At 38.2% G+C, this 21,135-nt stretch overlaps 2 protein-coding genes across 5 annotated transcripts in view; one reads left to right on the forward strand and one right to left on the reverse strand.

The window, feature by feature from the left end:
• Positions 1-21,135, reverse strand: part of SFI1 (SFI1 centrin binding protein) — a 322,241-nt gene that overhangs the window by 90,035 nt on the left and 211,071 nt on the right. The gene's annotated exons all lie outside the window — the stretch shown is intronic.
• EIF4ENIF1 (eukaryotic translation initiation factor 4E nuclear import factor 1) overlaps positions 1-21,135 on the forward strand; it is a 51,476-nt gene that overhangs the window by 7,109 nt on the left and 23,232 nt on the right. For all 4 annotated transcript variants that reach the window (XM_081283702.1, XM_081283699.1, XM_081283701.1 and 1 more), the window contains exons 3-7: positions 6,523-6,596; positions 9,655-9,782; positions 13,367-13,653; positions 13,915-14,116; positions 17,873-18,048. In XM_081283702.1, the coding sequence (XP_081139828.1) occupies positions 6,523-6,596; positions 9,655-9,782; positions 13,367-13,653; positions 13,915-14,116; positions 17,873-18,048 (867 nt within the window). The remainder of the gene's footprint in view (positions 1-6,522; positions 6,597-9,654; positions 9,783-13,366; positions 13,654-13,914; positions 14,117-17,872; positions 18,049-21,135) is intronic.

Genomic DNA, 21,135 nt, shown 5'->3' on the forward strand with positions numbered 1-21,135 from the left:
ATTTTTTTAAAAAAATTTTCTTGTGAATTGAAATCAGTTCACAGAGGTAGAGTTCACCTTTTGTTGTCTTCTATAAATGTGACTCGGGTAAAATTCTTCTATAATGTCAGAATGCGTAGTGGGAGTAGATACTAAAAGATGTACCACCTTTAGCTACAAACTTTAGATCAAGATGCTTATTTTCTAAGTGTGATCGGTAAACCATTCCATTTTAATATGGAACCAGAAAGCCCTAAAAGATTTACATATTTAGGTTTCCTTTAGTATTTTCTGCCTGTTTACTTATTGTTTTACTTTGCTTATATCAGTTTTATAAGCACTTTTTAAAGCCAAGGTTTATTTTTATTGCATTGGCCAGATCAGTGAAAAATACATGAACCAAAAAGAAAAAAATGCTTTCCTATTTTTTCCATTCCCATTTTCTTTTTCTTTTTTTTTTTTAAATTTTAATATTTATTTTTTAGTTATCGGTGGACACAACATCTTTGTTTGTATGTGGTGCTGATGATCCAACCCGGGCCGCACACATGCCAGGCGAGCGCGATACCGCTTGAGCTACATCCCCAGCCCATTCCCATTTTCTTAATTTCATATAAATTCTTCCATTAGAAGAAAATTATATCAAATCAGTCACTGATAGATGCTTGGGTGAATCCAGGTGTAAGACTTATTTGTCAACATTGTGTGATCTGATATGAATCCCAACCTCCTATAATAACTAAATGGTGCCCTTTTAGCAACTAACTTCATGAATGGAAGATGATGGGATGAATCCCCCACACCCCATGTGTGGTTGTTCACTATTGCCCTGACTATTAATGCTGTTGTGATCTATTTTTAAAGCTTTCTAATCTCCCCCTCCTTCAGTACTTGGAATTGAACATAAGACCTCATAGATAGTAGGCAAGTGCTCTACCACTGAGCTACACTACCAGCCCTTTTTATTTTTTGAGATAGGATCTCACTAAGTTGCTGAGGCTGGCTTCAAACTTGTGATCATCCTGCCCTAGTCTCCCAAGTCACTAGGATTATAGACGTGTGCCATCGGGCCTAGCTTAAAACTTTTCTAATCTTTTGAGAAAGTTACTCTATAGAATGAAGTGTTTGGTCAGTTCAGCAACCATCTGCAAGCCTAATGGGCCAGGACCAATACTAGTGGGCATGTGGAGGGTAAGAACAAGGAGAGGTGGTCAAAGATGGACCTCAACCTAATTGCTACTGTCAGAATAGTCACCCTCTTTAGGAAGAGCTTAGGTCACTTCTAGAGTGCTTTGGCCATTAACAATGAAATAGTTTGTTTCTTAAACACCTATCTTAATTATAAAATATTGAATTTTTTAATTTTCTTGTGTATTGAAATCAGTTCACAAAGGTAGAGTTCACCTTTTGTCCTCTTCTATAAATGTGACTTGGGTAAAATTCTTTTTTTATTATTTTTATTTTTTTTAGTTGTAATTGGACACAATACCTTCATACTTTTATATGTGGTGCTAAGGATCGAACCCAGGGAGGGCTTCACTCGTTCTAGGCAAGCACTCTACCTCTGAGCCACAACCCCAGCCTGGTAAAATTCTTCTATAATTTCAGAATGCATAGTTGCTTCTGCGTAGGATCCTGCAGAAAGAAATTGCTTAGGATCTTAACTATTGTTGTTTTGGACTTATATTCAGATTAATTTGCTTTCTGCTTTGATGATAACCACCAAAAGTGGGTGCCCACATTGGTAATTCACAAATAGATTGGGGAAGCTTCACAGTTACTCTTTAAGGAAGACTGCTGCAACTAAGAAAATGTGTTCATACTTCCTTGGGTATATGACACTTGGGCAAGTAACAGATTGTTCTTTCCTGATCAAGTTTTAGTAACTTGTGCAAAAACTGAGGTCTCAGCTAGGTATTGACTCCTTTTTTTGCCCAGGTGATAATTTTAGTGAAATTGCCCATTATCAGTAAGTTCCCATGGATTCTTACAAAAGGGTAAACTCACATTCTCTCATGAAATATTCATGAGGAGGGAGCACTCCTAGTTAAGAGTGGGCATTTTCCAAGTATTTTGCTTTTAGCCACAGTTGAGAGTTTTCTTCAAAAATATCCCCAAAAGGTCTGTTTTTCCAGAAATTACTGATGTGAAGGGCTTTTAATGAGATGGCAGTTGAAGAACACTTCTCTTGAGAGAATGGAAGAGCCATAAGGGCAAGGATAAGAATCATCTGCTGATGCTGGGCACTGAGCCTGGAACACAGGAAGAGTTCTGTAGACAGTGAAGAAAAGAGCAATTGCAATAACTTAACTCGTGGTTTCTTTCCTCACTGCTTAAGGGATGGATTCACTCAGGCATTTTAAAGGGGGATACTATCTTTTATACATTTTTAGGACCTTTTGGAATGTAAAACATTTGGCTTTCTAAACCCAGCAAGGAGGTACCCTCTCTTGGACCTTGGGCCACATTTTGAGAAAAATGCTCAATTCAAAGCTTTTTTTCTTCTTCTTTTTTTTCCTTTATGGAGCTGGGAATTGAATCTAGGGCCTTAGGCATGTCGCATGAGTACTCTACCACTAAGCTACACTATTGGCCTCAACTCAAAGTAGTAATTTTTTTTTTATACTAGGTTTTTAACCACGGGTGCTTTGCAGCTGAGCCATATCGCCAGTCTTTTTATTTTATTTTATTTTATTTTATTTTATTTTATTTTATTTTATTTTATTTTATTTTATTTTGAGGAAGGGTCTCTCTAAGTTACTTGGGACCTGGCTCAGTTGCTGAGCTGGTCTTGAATTTGCTATTCTCCTTCCTTAACCTCCCAAGTTGCTGGGATCACAGGCAGCACCACTGCATCTGTCATTAAAATATTTCTTTATCTTGACCAGCAGGACCAAAATTTGGCCCTCTTAAAGGTTTTGTGGATGTGTTAAAATGTTAATGTTTTCCGGTTGATTCTTTTTTTTTAATATTTATTTTTTAGTTTCAGGTGGATACAATATTGTTTTTTATTTTTATGTGGTGCTGAGGATCAAACCCAGTTCCTCACACATGCTAGGCGAGCACTCTACCCATTTTGATCCACAACCCCAGCCCCTCTGGTTGATTCTTAAATCATCAGCGTTTCAGCAAATAGCTAATAGTAATGAAGAACTTAGATCCTTGTTATATGTTGGTGTTAAAAGGTTTTTTTCCTCCAAACAAACCCCATTGTTAGAAACTTCTGTATATTGAGAATACATTTATTTTTTTAAATTGGCTCTTTTTAGTTATACTTGATGAGAATATGTACATTTAACGGTGAAGTATATCATCCTTGGATGGCAATATGCTAAGGTTCTTAGTTGAATGTTTGAATTTGAGAAGGATAAGGCAATTTGTAATAATCTTTGAGTTACATCTTTGTTGTTGTTGTTTTGGTTGGTTTTTTATGTGGTGCCCGGGAATCGAACACAGTGCCTCGTGCATGCTAGGCAGGCGCTCTACCACTGAGCCACAACCCCGGCCCCTTGAGTTACTTCTAGTAGCAGAAAATTGACAGTGTTTCTTTTTTCCCTCCCCTGTAGTATTATGTGGATTTCCTACGTTGCAGGGTATTTCCTGTTTCTACCTGAATATTTTTTCCCCCTTCAGTGGGGAAGTGGTGGTGCTAAGGACCAAACTCAGGGCCTCATTGAATGTTAGGCAAGGGCTGTATCACTGTAAACTGGAAAACTTTTAAGCCTTTTGCACAGTGCTTTTTAGGATTTTGTACTGTGACATCTCTATTGGTATTACTACTATTGGTCTATTTGCCCTGCCTCCCTGCCCCAATGTTGTATTTATCTCCACAGGTCTGTTTTGTGCTTCTGGGGATTGAACTAGGACCTTGAGCATGCTAGGCAAAGCTCTGTCACTAAGCTATATCCCCATCCCATCTTCAAAGCTCTGACACTGTATCTGCCCTGCACATTTGTCTGAACTCTTGTCTTTATTGATTTATAGGTGGCATGACAGTTTTTTTTTTTTTTTTAAGAGAGAGTGAGAGGGGGGGGAGAGAGAGAGAGAGAGAATTTTTAATATTTATTTTTTAGTTCTCGGCGGACACAATATCTTTGTTGGTATGTGGTGCTGAGGATCGAACCCGGGCCGCACGCATGCCAGGCGAGCGCGCTACCGCTTGAGCCACATCCCCAGCCCCAGTTTTTTTAATTTATTGTGTTTTGGTTTTTGTATTGGGGGATTGAACCCAGGGGTGCTTAGCCACTGAACTATATGACCAGATTTTTTATTTTTTATTTTGAGACAGGGTCTCATTAAATTGCTTAGTGCCTCGCTGAATTGCTAAGGCTGACTTTGAACTTGAGATCCTCCCCTGCCTCAGTCTCCCAAGCCACTGGGATTACAGGTGTGTGCCTCTGTGCCCGGCCTTTGACAGTTTTTTTTTTTTTTTTTGAGAATTTAGACTGCCTCTAGACATTGTCTTATATTTGAAATTCTGTTTATCTTAGGCATCTAAACTTTTTTAGGTATTTCTACCCAATAAATAAGGTAATTTATAAGTAAATCCTAAATAAATGAAAGTACTTAATTGATATCCTGGTTTTAAAACTAAAATTTCCTCTGGTTGTAGGATATTTTGCTCACCTGAAAACATTTAAAGACTCCAGCTATCTGAAGACACTGAGTGAATTTGTGCCATGTTATATGCAGTGATTCCTATAGGCTGAGAGAGCAAATCTGTCCCTCTGATACCTCAAAATATGGAAGCAGCCTGCATTCTCCTCTTGTGAGGTCTGGAATTGGGAGTGTTGTAGAGGTCATGGCACAGTGATCCATGCTTTCTTGCTAGGCAGTTGCAGCATTTTACTGCTAATGAAAGTTTGTGAATTGCTTTATTTATTTTATTATGAAAATGTTTTTATATATATCAATAAGAGGCAGTCAATTTTGTGTATATTCATATAAGTGTGCATGTATGTGTATTGGTTTGTATGTATGTTTGCATCCATATAGAAATGCATGTGTTTCCTGGGTTAGATGAAAGAGCCTATAACCAAATAAACACATACCTTGTTCCCAGATTTTGGTTTCTTATGGGACTAGAATTTCTCAGAGAAATGGCTAAATCCAGCATTCGGACAGGATAGGTACAAGCTAAATCAGTAAAGCAGTGTTTTTTTTATTTGTTTTGTTTTGTTTTTACAAAAGATGGGAGCATTTTGAAAGAACATGTGAGCCAGCCTGAAAAAGCTTCAGCTGACAATCTGGGATAATTTGGGCACTGAAATAATTAAGAACAATAACAAATTATAGATCATTGGAAAAACTAAGAATCATGATTCCATATCAATATAAAGAATAACTGGGGAGCTGGGATTGTGGCTCAGTGGTAGAGCATTTGCCTAGTATGTGTGAGGCACTGGGTTCGATTCTCTGCACTACATATGAATAAATGAATAAAGTAAAGACATAATGTCTAAAAAAAATTTTTTTAAATAATTGGGGGAGAAGGAAAGATGTATGTTTACATATGATGCCAAGTGCTAGCAGCTGAATAACATGGCATCCAGCAGTGATACTATTTCTCTTAAGTTAGTGTTTGGCTCCAGGAATACTTTAACCTTAAGCATAAGGAAACCTCAGACAAAGCCAAAATGAATGTTCTCTTAAAAAGTGAGAGGTAGGTATGTAGTAGAGCACTTACCTAGCAAGTTCTAGGTCCTAGATTCAATCCCAATACTGCAAAAAAGGGAGAGAGACAACATTATTTAGAGATGTCAGTGTCATAGTAGATAAAAGTTGTAGAGACCCAAGTGAGATAACAACCAGATTCTAGACTGGTTCCTGTGTTTGAAGGGAGAGAAAATAAAAATAAATGACAAAATTGGAATTGGGGGGGTAGATTAAAGTATTATTGATAACTGTAGTTATATAAATCGGACAGGCCTTTTCAACCAGAGTCTGCAGAAGTCCCTATATCTGAAGTCATCCATTGTTTGTGATGGGTTGACTTCTCTCCTCTGCTGAAGACACAGTCCTTGAGAGAATGGGAAAAGTGTCCCTGAAATAATTTCTGAGCCGGGCAAGGTGGTACATGCCTAATCTTAGCTACTCGGGAGGCTAAGGCAGAAGGATTACAATTTGAGGCCAGCCTTTGGCATCTTAGCAAGACCCTGTCTCAAAATTAAAAAGAAAAAATAAATCTGTAGGGCCAGATTCTCTCTTGGAACTAGATAAGAGATTGTAAAAGAATATTCTCATTCTTTTTTTGTTATAATTATCAACTTTAATTGTGCAATTTGATGGTTTTCACTGACATTTCTATACGTGCATAAATTGTGCTTTTATCACGATTACCATCCCGCTAAACCATTGTCTCTCTTCCATTGCATAGCATTCTTGTCCAAACCTCCAGTCCTTCCTGAAATAAGTCAAAAGTACAAATAAGAATTGTGTGAAATGTTTAAGGTAGATACTCAGAATTAATCAAAGGAGAAAGAAGTTGAAAGTGTATGGCCTGAAAACTGTAATTCAAAATCCCCATTTGATTTCTCTTTTTAGGAGGAGCTCTTGGATATAAAAGAACGCCCCCATTCCAAACAGAGACCTTCATGCCTTTCCGAAAAATATGACAGGTATCACTATCATTATAAGTCATTAAGTTCTACTTGTAAATTTTTTGTTCATTTGTTTTATCACACTTGGTAAATTAAGAATAATCTTAAGGTTTTGGGGCACAATTATAAATGAAGAAAGGACTTCATGAGATAATAACATGAACTTCAGGAAACTGATCATGAAACTAAAACTAGAAAATGATTTGATTAAAGTCACATAGAAAGCAGAAAAAATAGGGCTGGAGTTATAGCTTAGTGGTAGAAAGCTTGCCTCGCATGCACAAGGACCTGGGTTCAACAGCCAGTTCTACAACAACAAAATAAACAGGAAAGAAAGATGAGACTTGAACCCAAGAGTCCTCGCCAGGATCTTTTCTCCATACTTTGTGGTTCTTGCTCTGTGCTTTTAGGGTACTTCTTTAAGAGCCTGCCCCAAGAGTGTTCTGAGCCCTTTACCTGTGTCCCCCTCAAACTAATAACCATTTAATCATTCACATTAGCCTTATTGCTTCTTAGCCTCTTTTAGAAAAGATAGACAGCTTTGGTTTGAAGACAGTACAACTGAAAATGGTCTGAAAATCGCCTATAATAACCCTCTCTCATACTTCTTATGATCACCTTAGTCATTTCTTAAATAGCAAGGTAAGGGGCTGGATTGTGGTTCAGTGGTAGAGTGTTTTCCCCACACTGGATTTGATCCTCAGCACTACATAAAAATAAAGGTATTTTGTCCATCTACAATCTATAACTAAAATAATTAAAAAATAAATAAAATGTAAAGGTCCATCAAGAACTAAAAATATATTAAAAAATCAAAGTAGATGATTCATATTTGTTCATGTTTTTAACATACAAAGTATCATATTAGGTTTCATTTCTTAGTTGAATGGGTCACTTAAATTTTGTATGTGGACTCAAGGCTGTTAAACCTAGATGCTTCACCACATTCCCCTGATGAAGATGATATTGGAATAATGACTATTTTGATTGGCTAGTATTTTTAGCATTTATCTTCAGATATGCCTGTGGTGTTGGTTTGCTTGTTTTTTTTTTTTTTTTTTCATTGTAAAACCTTTTTATGCCTCAGGTTGGAATTAATTGTTGCAACTATTTCTTCTTGACAGAGTTATAAGCAGGGGCTGAGGCTGTGGCGCAGCGGAAGCACACTTGCCCAGCATTTGTGAGAATTGGATTCAGTTCTCAGCACCTCAAAAAAATAAATAAAATAAAGGTCTATCAACAACTAAAAAAACATTTAAAAAAAATAAAGTTATAAGCAGACATACTAACTTTTATTCTGAAGTAGGGACATTGTACCTAGTGATAATACCAAAGATAAGAGATGAAAAGGAAAAGAGCTTCATTCTGTTGTTTCTCTTCTCTTTGAGAATGAAGATTTGTTGGGCTCTTAAACTCCAAGTAATCCTCACAAACAGCAGAAGATAGGTAATATCTCCTTTATTGTAAAAGGTTTCAAACTGAGAGGTTGGCTCACTTTTTCAAATGAGCCACTGGTAGAGCATTTGCCTACCATGTGCAAGATGTGTATTTACTCCCCCAGTACTACAAAAATAAAAAATTATGTACCTACTACGTAGTAAATACTGAGTCAAGTGCTGCCACATACTTCTGCTTCATGGAATACAGCCCACGAAAGACATATGTATGATGTCACTATATAGTGCAGCCTGTTCTGCTTTATGGTTTAGGGTTATCCTTTTTGTGAAGACAGCCCAAAAACATGTCTAGGATGTGGTAGCAAAGCTAGAATTTGATCCCAGATTGTTAGGCTCCAGAGCTTTTGCTCTGCACAGTCTACTGCCTATCACTTCATTAAAGAGGGAAACAAAGGGCTGGTGTTGTGGCTCAGCAGTAGAATGCTCATCTACCATGTGGGAGGCACTGGGTTTGATCCTCAGCACCACATAAAAATAAATAAAATAAAGGTATTGTGTCCAACTACAAAAAAGGGGGGAGGGGATCAACATAAAAACCTAAACTACACATCCTAGGTGCTAAAGAGATGTCCTGCTTGTGGAAAAAGTGAGACTGCATAAAGTTTTAGAAAAAATACATATTAAACATTCCAGGAAATGCTTCTGTTTTTTGTTTTTGTTTTTATCAGCTGTTAGTACTGATGAGTAATCAAAATGTTTATGAAAATTTTTGTATAGGACAAGTATAGTTACTATAATCCATGTGTACCCCTAAGATGTGTGCCCTACGTGTTTCATTTGTATACAGACAACTGGTTGGTTATTTGTTTATTACTAGGGATTGAACTCAGTGGTTATCTTCCACTGAGCTACATCCCTTTCCTATTTATTTATTTATTTATTTATGGTGACAGGGATTGAATTCAGGGATGCTTAACCACTGAGCCACATCCCTAGCCCTTTTTTGTATTTTATTTAGAGACAAGGTCTCACTGAGTTGCTTAGGGCCTTGCTAAATTGCTGAGGCAGGCCTTGAACTCGCCATCTTTCTGCCACAGCCCCACAAGCTGCTGAGATTACAGGCATCTACCATCATACCGACTTCCTCTTTATTTTTTATTGAGACAAGGTCTCTCACTAAGTCACTGAGGGTCTCACTAAATTTTTCCCCCCTTTAGTACCAAGGATCAAACCCAGGGGTGACTTACCACTGAACCACATCCCCAGCCCTCACTAAGTCGCTAGGGTTCATTAATTTGATGAGGCAGGATTTGAACTTGCTTCCCTTCTACCTCAGCCTCCCGAGCCACTGGGATTACAGTGTGCCACCACACCCAGCTAAATTCCTGAGACTGGCCTCAAACTTAGGATACTCCTTCCTCAGTTTCTGATTGACTGGGATTACAGGCATGCACTACATTACCCAGCAAACCATTGGTTTCAAGTTCACGTTGGTATTATTAAATTAATTGCTTGTTTTTGTTCTCATCTTAAGAGGTAACCATTCTGAAGGCAACCATGAAATTTTATATTGGAAAGGGGTTTCCTTAACTTATTACCTGAAGAGGTTAGAGATTAGACTACTCATGTGTATAGTTCATGGCTACAGATGCTAACTCTCGGTACCTTTTGACCTACAGTGATGGTGTCTGGGACCCTGAGAAGTGGCATGCCTCTCTTTACCCAGCTTCAGGGCGTAGCTCACCAGTGGAAAACCTGAAAAAAGAGTTGGATAATGACCGACCCTCCCTGGTGCGTAGGATCATAGGTAAGTGAGTACAGTCTCTTAAAAGTAGAGACAGAGGTTTGGGGGAGGCAAGCTCTTAGCTGCTAGTTTCATTGTTAGCTGTGAGTTTTATGTATGGTGGCAGGGAGCTGTTTCCAGGAAACTGATTTACTAGTTGAAATTTTCCTAATTAATAAGGTAATATTATAGTCTTCCTATATGGCAATGGCAAGTAGACTATGTTATTAGGATATGTAGAGATGTCTTTCATTGGTGTGCATAATAACAAAGCTGTTCTGTAAATCTGATCATGCTTCATCTCATACAAGATTAGTGCTTAGGTGTAAATTGGTTCTGGCAATTATTAATTTATAATGAACTGTGAGCAAAATAGTTTGGAAATGGTTTGAGACTGGAATAAAGTTTGATCTTATGTACCTTTTCTCTTTAAACTAGAAAAGATATTATTTAAGGGTGAAATGGGGACTTGGCAATATAAAAGTCATTTAAGGAACTCGTAAGAAATTCTTTTGAGATGAGAAGACCCATCATGGGCTGGGGATGTGGCTCAAGCGGTAGCGCGCTCGCCTGGCATGCGTGCAGCCGGGGTTCGATCCTCAGCACCACATACAAAGATGTTGTGTCCGCCGAGAACTAAGAAAAAATAAATAAATATTTAAAAATTCTCTCTCTCTCTCTCTCTGTCCCCCCCCCCTCTCTCACTCTCTCTTTAAAAAAAAAAAAAAAAAGAGAAGACCCTTCATAAAAACTTGGAACTGAGCAAAGAAGATATGGGTGGCTCTAGATAGAGTTGTAAGTTTCTCCTACACAAATTGGGCACAATAGCACATACCTATAATCTTTGGGACTTGAAAGGATGAGATAGGAGGATCACAAGTTCAAGACCAGCCTGAGCAATTTAGTTCAGCCCTAAGCAACTTGGCAAGATCTTGTCTCAAAATATAAAAAGAGCCAGGGTTGTGGTTCAGTGGTAAAGTGACCCTGGGTTCAATGTCCAGTATCCAAAAAAAAGATTGTTCTATACAGTCTGTAAGTACACTTAGTGCAATAATGTCCTTCAAACAAAGAATTTAGTCTGACAGGCTGAAGATACATCTCAGTGGTAGAACATTTATCTGTCATGCATGAGGCCCAGGGATCAATCCCCAGTACCACCCAAAAACAAAACAAAAAATGTGTGTGTGTGTCCACACACATTCTAACAGAATTAGAGACTTTATTAAATGGTGAAAACTCCCAGACATTGTGGCACATACATATAATCCCAGCAGCTTGGGAGGCTGAAGCAGGAGGATCTGGAGTTCAAAGCCAGCCCCAGCAACTTAGACCCTATTTCTAAATTTTTTTTTTTTTTTTAAATATTTATGTGGTGCTGAGGATCAAACCCGGGCCGCACGCACGCCAGGCCAGCGCGCTACTGCTTGAGCCACATCCCCAGCCCCTCTAAATATTTTTTAAGAGGGCTGGGGGCTGGGGCTATAGCTCAGTGGTAGAGTGCTTGCCTAGCATGTGTGAAGCACTGGGTTCAATCCTCAACACCACATAGATACAATACCTTTATTTATTTTTTTATCTATAATTTTTAAAAAGGGGGGGTGCTGGGGAATGTGGCTTGGCAGTTAAGCACCCCTGGGTTCAATCCCTGCTACCAAAAAAAAAAAAGAGTGAAAATTTAGAAGGAACATGAATATCCATTAGTGGAAGTAGATTGAATAGACTTTGGTATATCCATATATAGGATTATTACATTGTTTGTTCTGTCATATTGTGTTACAGGTGTGTTTATTATAAATGATATGCATGTATATTGAGTCATAATCTAGTTATACCAAACTATCTACATTGTATCCTGTTTTTGAAAAAACAGACTAGCACAGATATTCCAGAAAAGTCTATACCAAAACATCCTGGAACTAATTCTGGTGAGATGACTAAAGGAGGTTCTTCTCAATTGGACTAAACTTCAGTTTTCTGGGTTTTCTAGGAAAATATTTTTTACATGACAACATGTTTGTTTTTCTTAGTTTATTAAAATTTACATACAGTAGCCTGCACATACAGAATGCCATTAGAAAAAGTTCAGACTGTTGTGTAACTTGTGAAACCATTACCACAATAAAGTAAAAATACTAAGCATTTCCATCACCCCCCAAAATTACCAGGTATCCGAGTCCCTCCTTTTAACCTCTCGTCACCCTCCTCAACCAGGCAAGCTATAAATTGCTTTCTATCACTGTAGACCAGTATATATTTCTTAGAATTGTATATAAATGGAATTGTTACAATGTGTACTCCTCATGTATACCTTCTTTCACTCAATTAAGATTTATCCCTGTAGTTCAATGTGTAGTTTGTTCTTTTTTATTCCATTATATGGATTCATCACATTTTATCCATTTATCAGTTGATAGACATTTGGGTTGTTTAGTTTTTGACTGTTAACCAAAGCTGCTGTGAACATTAATGTACAAGTCTCTGCATGGACATGTGCTTTTTTATCTCTTGGCTAAATACCTAGGTGTAAAATGCCTGAGTTGTATGGTAAATGTATATTTAATGTTTTGAAAAACTGCCAAACTCTTTTACAAAGTGTTCTATTTTACATTTCCACCAGCAGAATATGAGGGTTCTGCTTGTTCCACGTTCCTGTCAGCACTTGAAATGTTCACTTTTTAATTTTAACCATTCTAGTAGGTGTGTAGTGATATCACATGGTCTAATTTGCATTTCCCTTTTCATGTGGTGTTTTTTGTTGTTGTTTTAGTTTTTGTTTTTTGAGACAGGGTCTCGTGAAGTTACTGAGGCTGGTCTCAAACTTGTGATCCTCTTTCCTTAGCCTCCCCAGGTGCTGGGATTATGGGTGTACACCATGCCCACTCTTCTTTTTTTTTTTTTTTTTTTTTTATTAAGTTGTAGATAGACATAATATTATTTTTATGTGGTGCTGGGGACCGAATTCACGGCCTCACACATACAAGGCAAGCGCTCTACCACTGAGCTACAACCCCACCCCCAAATACAGATTTTTCATAAGAAATATGCCAAAAATATTTTGTCATTGTTTGCTCTGTCTTTGCATTCTCTAATTGGTGTCTTTCAAACAATGGAAATTTTACATTTTAATCAAGCCCCATTTATTGTATTTTAAAATGGATCATAGTTTCTTTGTCATGGCTGAAAAAGCTTTTCCTAATCCAGTGCCACAAAGATTTTCCTCTTGTTAGGCTTTACATTATATGTGTGATGCATTTTATTATTTTGTGTGTATGACTATTCAATACCATCTACTGAAGAAAGACTTCTTAAGCAGTTATTTTTTTTCCCAAATACTGACACCTATTAGTTTTTTAGTAGATAAAACATTTGCTTTTATTTAAATTAGTAAGGTCTTATCAGATACTAATCACAGAAAATCGTATAGTGTGAAGTACTTTTAGTGCTCCAAAGAGAAAAGACAGAAGTCTTACTTAAATAATACTGTATGAGTTACTATGAATCTGTTGATAAGCCCCATTACTTTTTTTTCAGCCCTCCCCCTTCTACATCACCTAAAGAAAAATATCCTTATAGCTTTGGTTACCATTCTCTTTCCCTCATCTTTCCAGATCCTCGAGAGCGTGTGAAAGAAGACGATTTAGATGTTGTTCTCATCCCACAGAGACGAAGCTTTGGCGGGGGCTGTCATGTGACAGCTGCTGTTAGCTCCCGTCGCTCAGGAAGTCCATTGGAGAAAGAGAGTGATGGGCTTCGCCTGCTTGGTGGACGAAGAATTGGCAGTGGGAGGATAATCTCTGCCCGGACCTTTGAGAAGGATCACCGTCTTAGTGATAAGGACCTACGTGACTTGAGAGACAGAGATCGTGAGAGGGACTATAAGGACAAGCGTTTCAGGGTTTGTTTTCTAGACCCTTTGACACCTCACATGTTTGGGGACTTAATATTAGAACCTAGATAAGTATAGCCCACTTTTAACTAATAAACAAGGAGGAATGGAGCGGGGTGAGCAGGGGGACATGGTGATGGGCTTCAAGTCCACAGCATAGTTTATTTATTGAAGTAAGCATTAGTTAATTTGTTAAGACTTTGATTAAAGTACAAATGTTTTGACTAGAATTTTTTTTTCTTTTTTTTAAATCTTTTTGTACTTTTCCAGAGGGAGTTTGGGGATAGTAAGCGTGTCTTTGGAGAACGCAGAAGAAATGATTCATACACAGAAGAAGAACCAGAATGGTTCTCAGCTGGACCCACAAGTCAGTCTGAAACAATTGAACTGACTGGCTTTGATGATAAGATACTAGAAGAAGATCACAAAGGTAGAAAAAGAACAAGGCGACGGACGGCCTCTGTGAAGGAAGGTCAGTATAAACTTTGAGAGGGAAGCTCACTTTTAAATGAGATGTGATTATCATTGGCTTAATTGCATACTTAGGAATGGGTACCTGTTAGTACAAAATGTAAAATTTATTATGTTGCAGTTTGATTTTTAAAATTGCTTCCTAAGCAAAATTTCACAATACTATCTTAACCTTTGCCTACTGTACTAAACAGGTATTGTATTATCCTGTGTGCATTGTTTTTTTCATGAAGGGTTCCTCGAGGTTGGTAAACATGGTAAAAATAAAGAGGGTTTTCAATTATGTACTAGACACAGTGGTACAGTGGTGTGTGGTTTCTGTATAATAAATCCTAACAACTCTGTGGTATGGGTCTTTTTTTATGTACTGGGGATTGAAACTAGGGATGCTTTACCACTGAGCTAAGTTGATGAGGGCCTCACTAAGTTGCTGAGGATGGCTTAGCCTTCCAAGTTGCTGGGATTACAGAGTGTGCCACTGTGCCAGGTAGTATAGGTACTTTTACGCCCATTTCACAGAATAGAACATAGAGGCTCAGAGGTCTTAAATGACAGAGACCACTTCCTCACCATGCTGATAGACCATCCCAGATCAGTCATTTGTGATTTACCTTCTCCCAAACTGTTTTATCAGCTGTTTGATAAGCTCCTTGCTAAACTGAAGGAGCCAGAGTTGATGTGTGTGAAGAGTCTGGTGCAACATAGGGGCACACTTGTTTTCGGGGCAGTGACCTGGCTGTAAGATGACCGTCCCTGTGCTGATGATCTTGGCCTGGGGTTGTACTGAAGCTGCTGCAAAGAAAAGGATATTCTATAACATAATCTATGCTTTACTTTTTCTTTTTTAAATACCAGGGATTGAAGCCAGGAGTGCTTAACGACCAAGCCACATCCCCACCCCTTTTATTTTGAAACAGTCTCACTAGATTGCATATGGCCTCACTAAGTTGCTGGGGCTGGCTTTGAATTTAGGATCGTCCTACCTCAGCCTCCCAAGCCCCTGGGATTACAAGTGTGTGCCACCATGCCTACCTTAACATAATCTTAATGGGTAGACTTGTTTCTTTGTAAGGTGAAGACAATGTTTTGACATACCTATAAGGGTTGCTTTTAGCTGTAAAGATTAAATTTGCACATCAGAGCTCAGCCTCTCCTGGACACTTATGCAGTACATTTTAATATTAAAGATTTTTTGTTGTTGTTTGCTTTTAATAAATGGATGAGCAAAGTACAGACTTTTTATGGCTCCCATATTACCCTTACAGTGGGAAATAAAACTGCAGCAAAATGCCTATTATTTGTCCTGAAGTTGGCAGTCAGGTTCTGGTGGATACAATGGGCCAAGGAGAAGCATACACTGATGAGGCTATTGAGTTTATTTTTGCTAGGGCTCAGTTTCTTTCTCCCCACCTCTCTCCCCTTACATTACTAGGAATTCAATCCAGAGTCTATGCATACTAGGCAAACACTCTACCAATGAGTTGTATCCTCGGCTCCTTTATCTTATTTTTAGACAGGTTCTTGCTGCATTGCCAGGCTAGCCTCAAACTTGAGATCCTCCTGCCTCAGCCTCCCAAGTAGCTGGAATTACCGATGTGTACTACCATACCCAGCTTAAGGCTCAGTTTGTCTGTAAAGTGGAAATAATTCCTCCACCACAGCACTTGTTTTAGTTTAACTGTCAGTCTTTAAAAACCCACTGGAGAAACCGCCTATTGCTTTGTCCATGGCTTATAAAGGTGTCTCTCTCGTTACCTGAGGACCCCTGAAGGATTAGGATTCTTAGCAGGCATCCCCATAGAGGAGACATGTAGCCTTATACACACAGTTTTATGTGGAAGAGTTTGGGTAGCTATCCTAGGCTTGCTAGTATTGAGCAAGGCACTTATCTTTTGTGCTATTGTATTTCCCTGCTTTGCTATCTAGCTTCTTGGAGCGTTGTTGGAATTAAAACAGAAGTTAGCATTTAATTTCTGTTCTAGAATATCCAAGCTGATTAAAAATAACAAGACTACAGTATTTCTTGGGGAATTTTGAGAAGGGATAGGTCCAGGCTGTGTTTTGTTCTTTTTGTTTAATTTTTTTCCCTCGCTCTTAGAAAGATTCCTGTCTGCCAGGATCTTGAGACTATAGACAACTTTTTTAAGTGTCTTTGCAAGGAGTGAGTGGTAGGGAGTTCGGTTCTTAAAAGTGTTTAATGCTTGGTGTGTCTCATTGTACTTGTTCAGAGTTTGGCTTTGTTTTTTAGAGCACTTCCAAATGACAGATTTTTGTTTGTTTTTGTTTGGTTGGTTGTTTTGTTTTGCTTTGCTTTTTGCCTATACTTTGGCAAAAATTAAGATGTGAAATTAATTAGATGTTAGTACCTGGTAGCTTTACTTACCCATGTATTGCCATCTTAAAAATATAACTGAACAGTTCTGAGGTTACTCTATAATCTGGCACTGTAGAGTAAGACAAAGCTGATTCGAGCAGATTACCTAGCCTTAGATCTCAGTTTCATCACAGAGTTGCTATAACATAGTGTAGTAAGCCAGTCACAGTGGCACACACCTGTAATCCCAGCAGCTTGGGAGGCTGAGGCAGAAGGATCGTGAATTAAAAGCCAGCCTCAGCAACTTAGTAAGACCCTAAGCAACTCAGTGAGACCCTGTCTCTAAATAAAGTACAAAAAAGGGCTGGGAATGTGGCTCAGTGGGTAAGTGCCCCTGAGTTCAATCCCTGGTATCAAATACACACACACACACACATACATACACACACGGTGTGATAAGTGCTCTGAGAGAGAATGCAAGGATTATAGATAAGGCAATAATTAATTTACTGCATAGAGTGCAAAAAAAGAGCAGACTTACCAGAGGAGGTAACATTTAAACTTTGCCTTGAAGGACAAGCTGTCACCAATCGTAGGCAAAAGATTTACCCTAGCTGGACACAGTGACAGTTTCTATAATCTCAGAAACTGAGGCTGAGGCAGGAGGATGGCAATTTTGTGGGCAGCCTCAGCAACTTGGCAAATCCCTAAGCAACTTAGCAAGACACTGTCTCAAAACAATAAAAAGGGCTGGGGATGTAGATCAGTAGTAAAGCACCCCGGGTTCACAGTACAAAAAAAAATTGCTCTTGTGCAGGTTTTACATAAATACCTTACGTTGTTGAACCCTGACTTTAGTGGTGGTATGGATGCATGGGCAGAGCCAAAATAATTTGGTTCCACTTATTAATCAGTAAAAGACTCGTAAAGAATCTTTAAAAAAAAAAGTATAGAAAAAGAATCCACTACAGTGTTAGAAAATTGAAGTACTTAAGAGGGAGACCATAATCTTTCCCCTATCATGGTGGAATTCTGGCATTTTTCCTCTTCCAACTCCAAGAGGGGTCGTTTTTACTGTTGAAAGTACAGTTCTTGTGCAAAAAAATCTGCTTTTAAAGTTACTTGCAGCTCAACAGGCATGGTGCAAACACCTGTAATTCCAGTGACTCAGGAGGCTGAGGCAGGAGGATCACAAGTTTGAGGCCAGCTTCAGCAGTTTAGCAAGGCCTTGGTGAGACCCTGTCTCAAAACTTAAAAAAAATTTTAAAAAGCTGGGGATGGACATGCCTCTGTGGTAAAGCACTTCTGGGTTCAATCTTTAGCACCAAAACAAAAACAAAAGCTACTTGTGGCTCTTCTATATGTGTGAAGATGGCCAAGACCACAAAGTAAGACTGGAGTGGTTCTCTTCATCAGACTGTTTTGTCCTGGTTTTGCTTTCAGGCATAGTTGAGTGCAATGGAGGAGTAACCGAGGAGGATGAGGTGGAAGTTATCCTCACCCAGGAGCCTACTGCTGATCAGGAAGTGCCAAGGGATGCCGTCTTGCCTGAGCAGTCCCCAGGAGAATTTGACTTTAATGAATTCTTTAACCTTGATAAGGTGCCATGCTTGGCTTCGGTGAGTGTAGCAGTGCACTTGTAAATATGAATGGAGCAACAAATGGTATTTAAGATTTGTTTGTTTTTGAAATGAGGTCTTGCTGCACTGCCCAAACAGGCCTCAAACTCCTGAACTCAGGTGATTCTCCTGTTAAAATGTTGTTTTGCTAGATGTTATTGAGGTTTTTGGCTTTTATTCTCAAATATTTCAATTTTCATTAGGGTTTTTTGTTTTGTTTTGTTTTTAAAGGCTTAATGGAAATTATTAAAAGATGATTGTGTACCAGTTAACTTTTTCTAGGTTGTTAGCATTTTTGTAAAAACACTTCAAATGTTTAAGAATATTGCTTCCTTTAACTTTGGGGGTAAGGTGGGATGTTTTTGTTTTTTGAGCCAGGGTCTCACTGTGCTGTCCAGGCTGGCCCTAAACTACAGGGTTCAAGTAATCTTCCTCCTGTTTTAGCCTCCCAAGCAACTGGGAATACAGGCACCATGTCTAATTATCTTCTTTCTTTTCTTTTTCTTTCCCAGGGATTGAACCCAGGGGCACTTTTACCACTGAGCCACATCCTCAGCCCTTTTTTATATTTTATTTACAAACAGGGTCTCACTGAGTTACTTAGGGTCTCACTAAGTTTCTGAAGCTAGCTTTGAACTTTGAATTCTTACACGTGAGTCTCCTGAGTGGCTAGGATTTCAGGCATGTCCCACCACATAAAGCCAAATTCTTTTATTTCTAATTATTTGTCTTTAAGACTTATTGTGAAGTGCCTTTTTTTAAATTACTGGTGATTTGTGTACACCAACCTGCATTCCTTGGGGGAGTCTATCTGCTTAGATGGTACCATTTGTGATATGATAATGTTAAAAATCTTTAGTAAAAAGAACCTGGGATACTGTATGCATTGCCATTAAACTCTTTCGAGTATAGTGTTTCTGGACTTCTAAAGTAGAAACTATAAGCCATCCCTAATCTTTGCTTGCTACTTACCCTTGTTCTTGTCCCTTCAACATTTATGAATTACTATAACCCCACTGAATTTTTGGAGAAGGGTTATAACTATAGACTGTGTGCACAGAAATGTTTTTTTCTGTGGGATTTTTGTTGTTGTTTTTGGTACCAGGGATTAAACTCTGGTGCTCAACCACCGAGCCACATCCTCAGCCCTTATATTTTATTTAGATACAAGGTCTTGTTAAGTTGCTTAGGGCCTCACTAAATTGCTGAGGCTGGCTTAAACTCACGATCCTCCTGCCTTAGCCTTGAAAGCCACTTGGATTACAGGCGTGTGCCACCATGCATGGCTTTTTGTGACTCTTTAAAAAAGAGTGTGTAGAACCATGATACAGTAAAATTTTTTTTAAATTCTGTTTTTTCTTCATGTCCTATTTATAACACTAAATACATGAGTTGACTATTCCTGTAGAACTGGTCATTCACAGAATTTAACTTAAAATAATTCTACTCTTTAACTGTTGCTGCTCCTTATTTGATGACTGCATGCACAGAAAAAAATTGGGCACAACAGAGCAGACAAAATTGACCTGTCTTCTTTGTCGTTTTCTTGTTCCCCTACACTCAAAAGATGGCCACCCAGAATAAGTGAGCTGGCACTGCACAGCACTGATTAGATACAGGGCCACAGGTGAGTTCTAGGACAATACTTACTAAATTCTCTGTGGTAAAGGGCCAGGTTTTATTTCTGGAATTAGTTAGTATGAAGTATGTCACAGGGCTGGGGTTGTAGCTCAGTGGTAGAGTGCTTGCCTGGCACGTTTTTTAAAGTACATGTCACAGCAAATATCAAATTCTTGTAAGAGTTTCTAAGCATTTACTTTTACTTTCTGAACATATGTTAATGTAAACCAGTATGAGCCAAGAATACATTTGTCTGTAGCATTGTTCAGGAATATGTGGAATGTGTATCCAAATCAAACATGGCAAGTATTTGCTCAGTTTTTTTCCTGAAGTTCTAGCAGCAATTTTAATTGTAAGTTTTCTACCCAGATACATCATAAAGTATCCAAACCAATAATCCTTTGGTTCACTCCAAACACAGGTCTTATCCAGATGTGAGATTTATTTGTTTGTTTTTAAAAAAATTTTTTTAGTTGTTGGGTCTTTTTTATGTTATTCATTTATTTATATGTGGTGCTGAGAATTGAACCCAGTACCTCACACATATGAGGCAAGCGCTATACCACTGAGCCACAACCCCAGCCCCGAGCTTAATTTGATGTAAAATGGAGTGGTCCTCTTTAATTCTTTAACTTCTGAGGATACCGTGATTTTGGTTTGTTTTTTTTTTTACATCAACTGTTGAGTGACTTTTTTCTTTTTTTTTTTTTTTTTTTTGCATTCTCTTAGAAGACAGATGGAAATCATATTATCAAATGTTTTCACAGCAGATCAAATTTTAGAGACCTGTACTTGACTCCAAATGTGAGCACCTGCAAAATTCATGTGTGTGCCTAGGCAGAGGAAGAATTCACTCTTTGACTTAAAATGCTAAACTTAAACTTTTAATAACAACAGGTAACATGCATGCAGTGCTGATTGCTTAAGGCTTTACATATAGTAAGTCATTTAATCTTCATAGATCTCTTGTAAATTAGTTAGTTGTTTCCATTTTACAGGTGAGGAAGTAAAAGTTTAAATAACTTGCACAAGGTAACCCAGCTAATAAGTGCTGGAAACTGAACCCTAACAGTTTTATTTAAGAAAGAATTTCTGCTCTTAACTCATCACAACCATACTCTCTCTGAAACATGAGAGGGAGGAATAGGGATTTGGCATCATCTTAACTTTTTGTTCTCATCCCCAGACAAAACCTTGGCTAATGGTGAGCAAAGTGGTACTAGGCCAGAGTATCTGTCTTCAAATTTTTCATGGAGTCAATACTCATTAACCCACTTTGTCCCATCGTCCCAGATATGGAACACATAAAACCTTAAATATGGTACATATTATATAATATGTAACATAAGTAATGGTAATACAATAGTTTATGTTATATATATAATTTGTACATTATGATTTCCAACCTATTTTAATGAACTGTGTCAGTGTTGTTGAAATATTTGCAGAATTGAATACTTGGGACTT

Source organism: Spermophilus citellus (assembly GCF_964194105.1).
Source record: "Spermophilus citellus genome assembly, chromosome: 3".
In the NCBI taxonomy this organism is placed as follows: domain Eukaryota; kingdom Metazoa; phylum Chordata; class Mammalia; order Rodentia; family Sciuridae; genus Spermophilus; species Spermophilus citellus.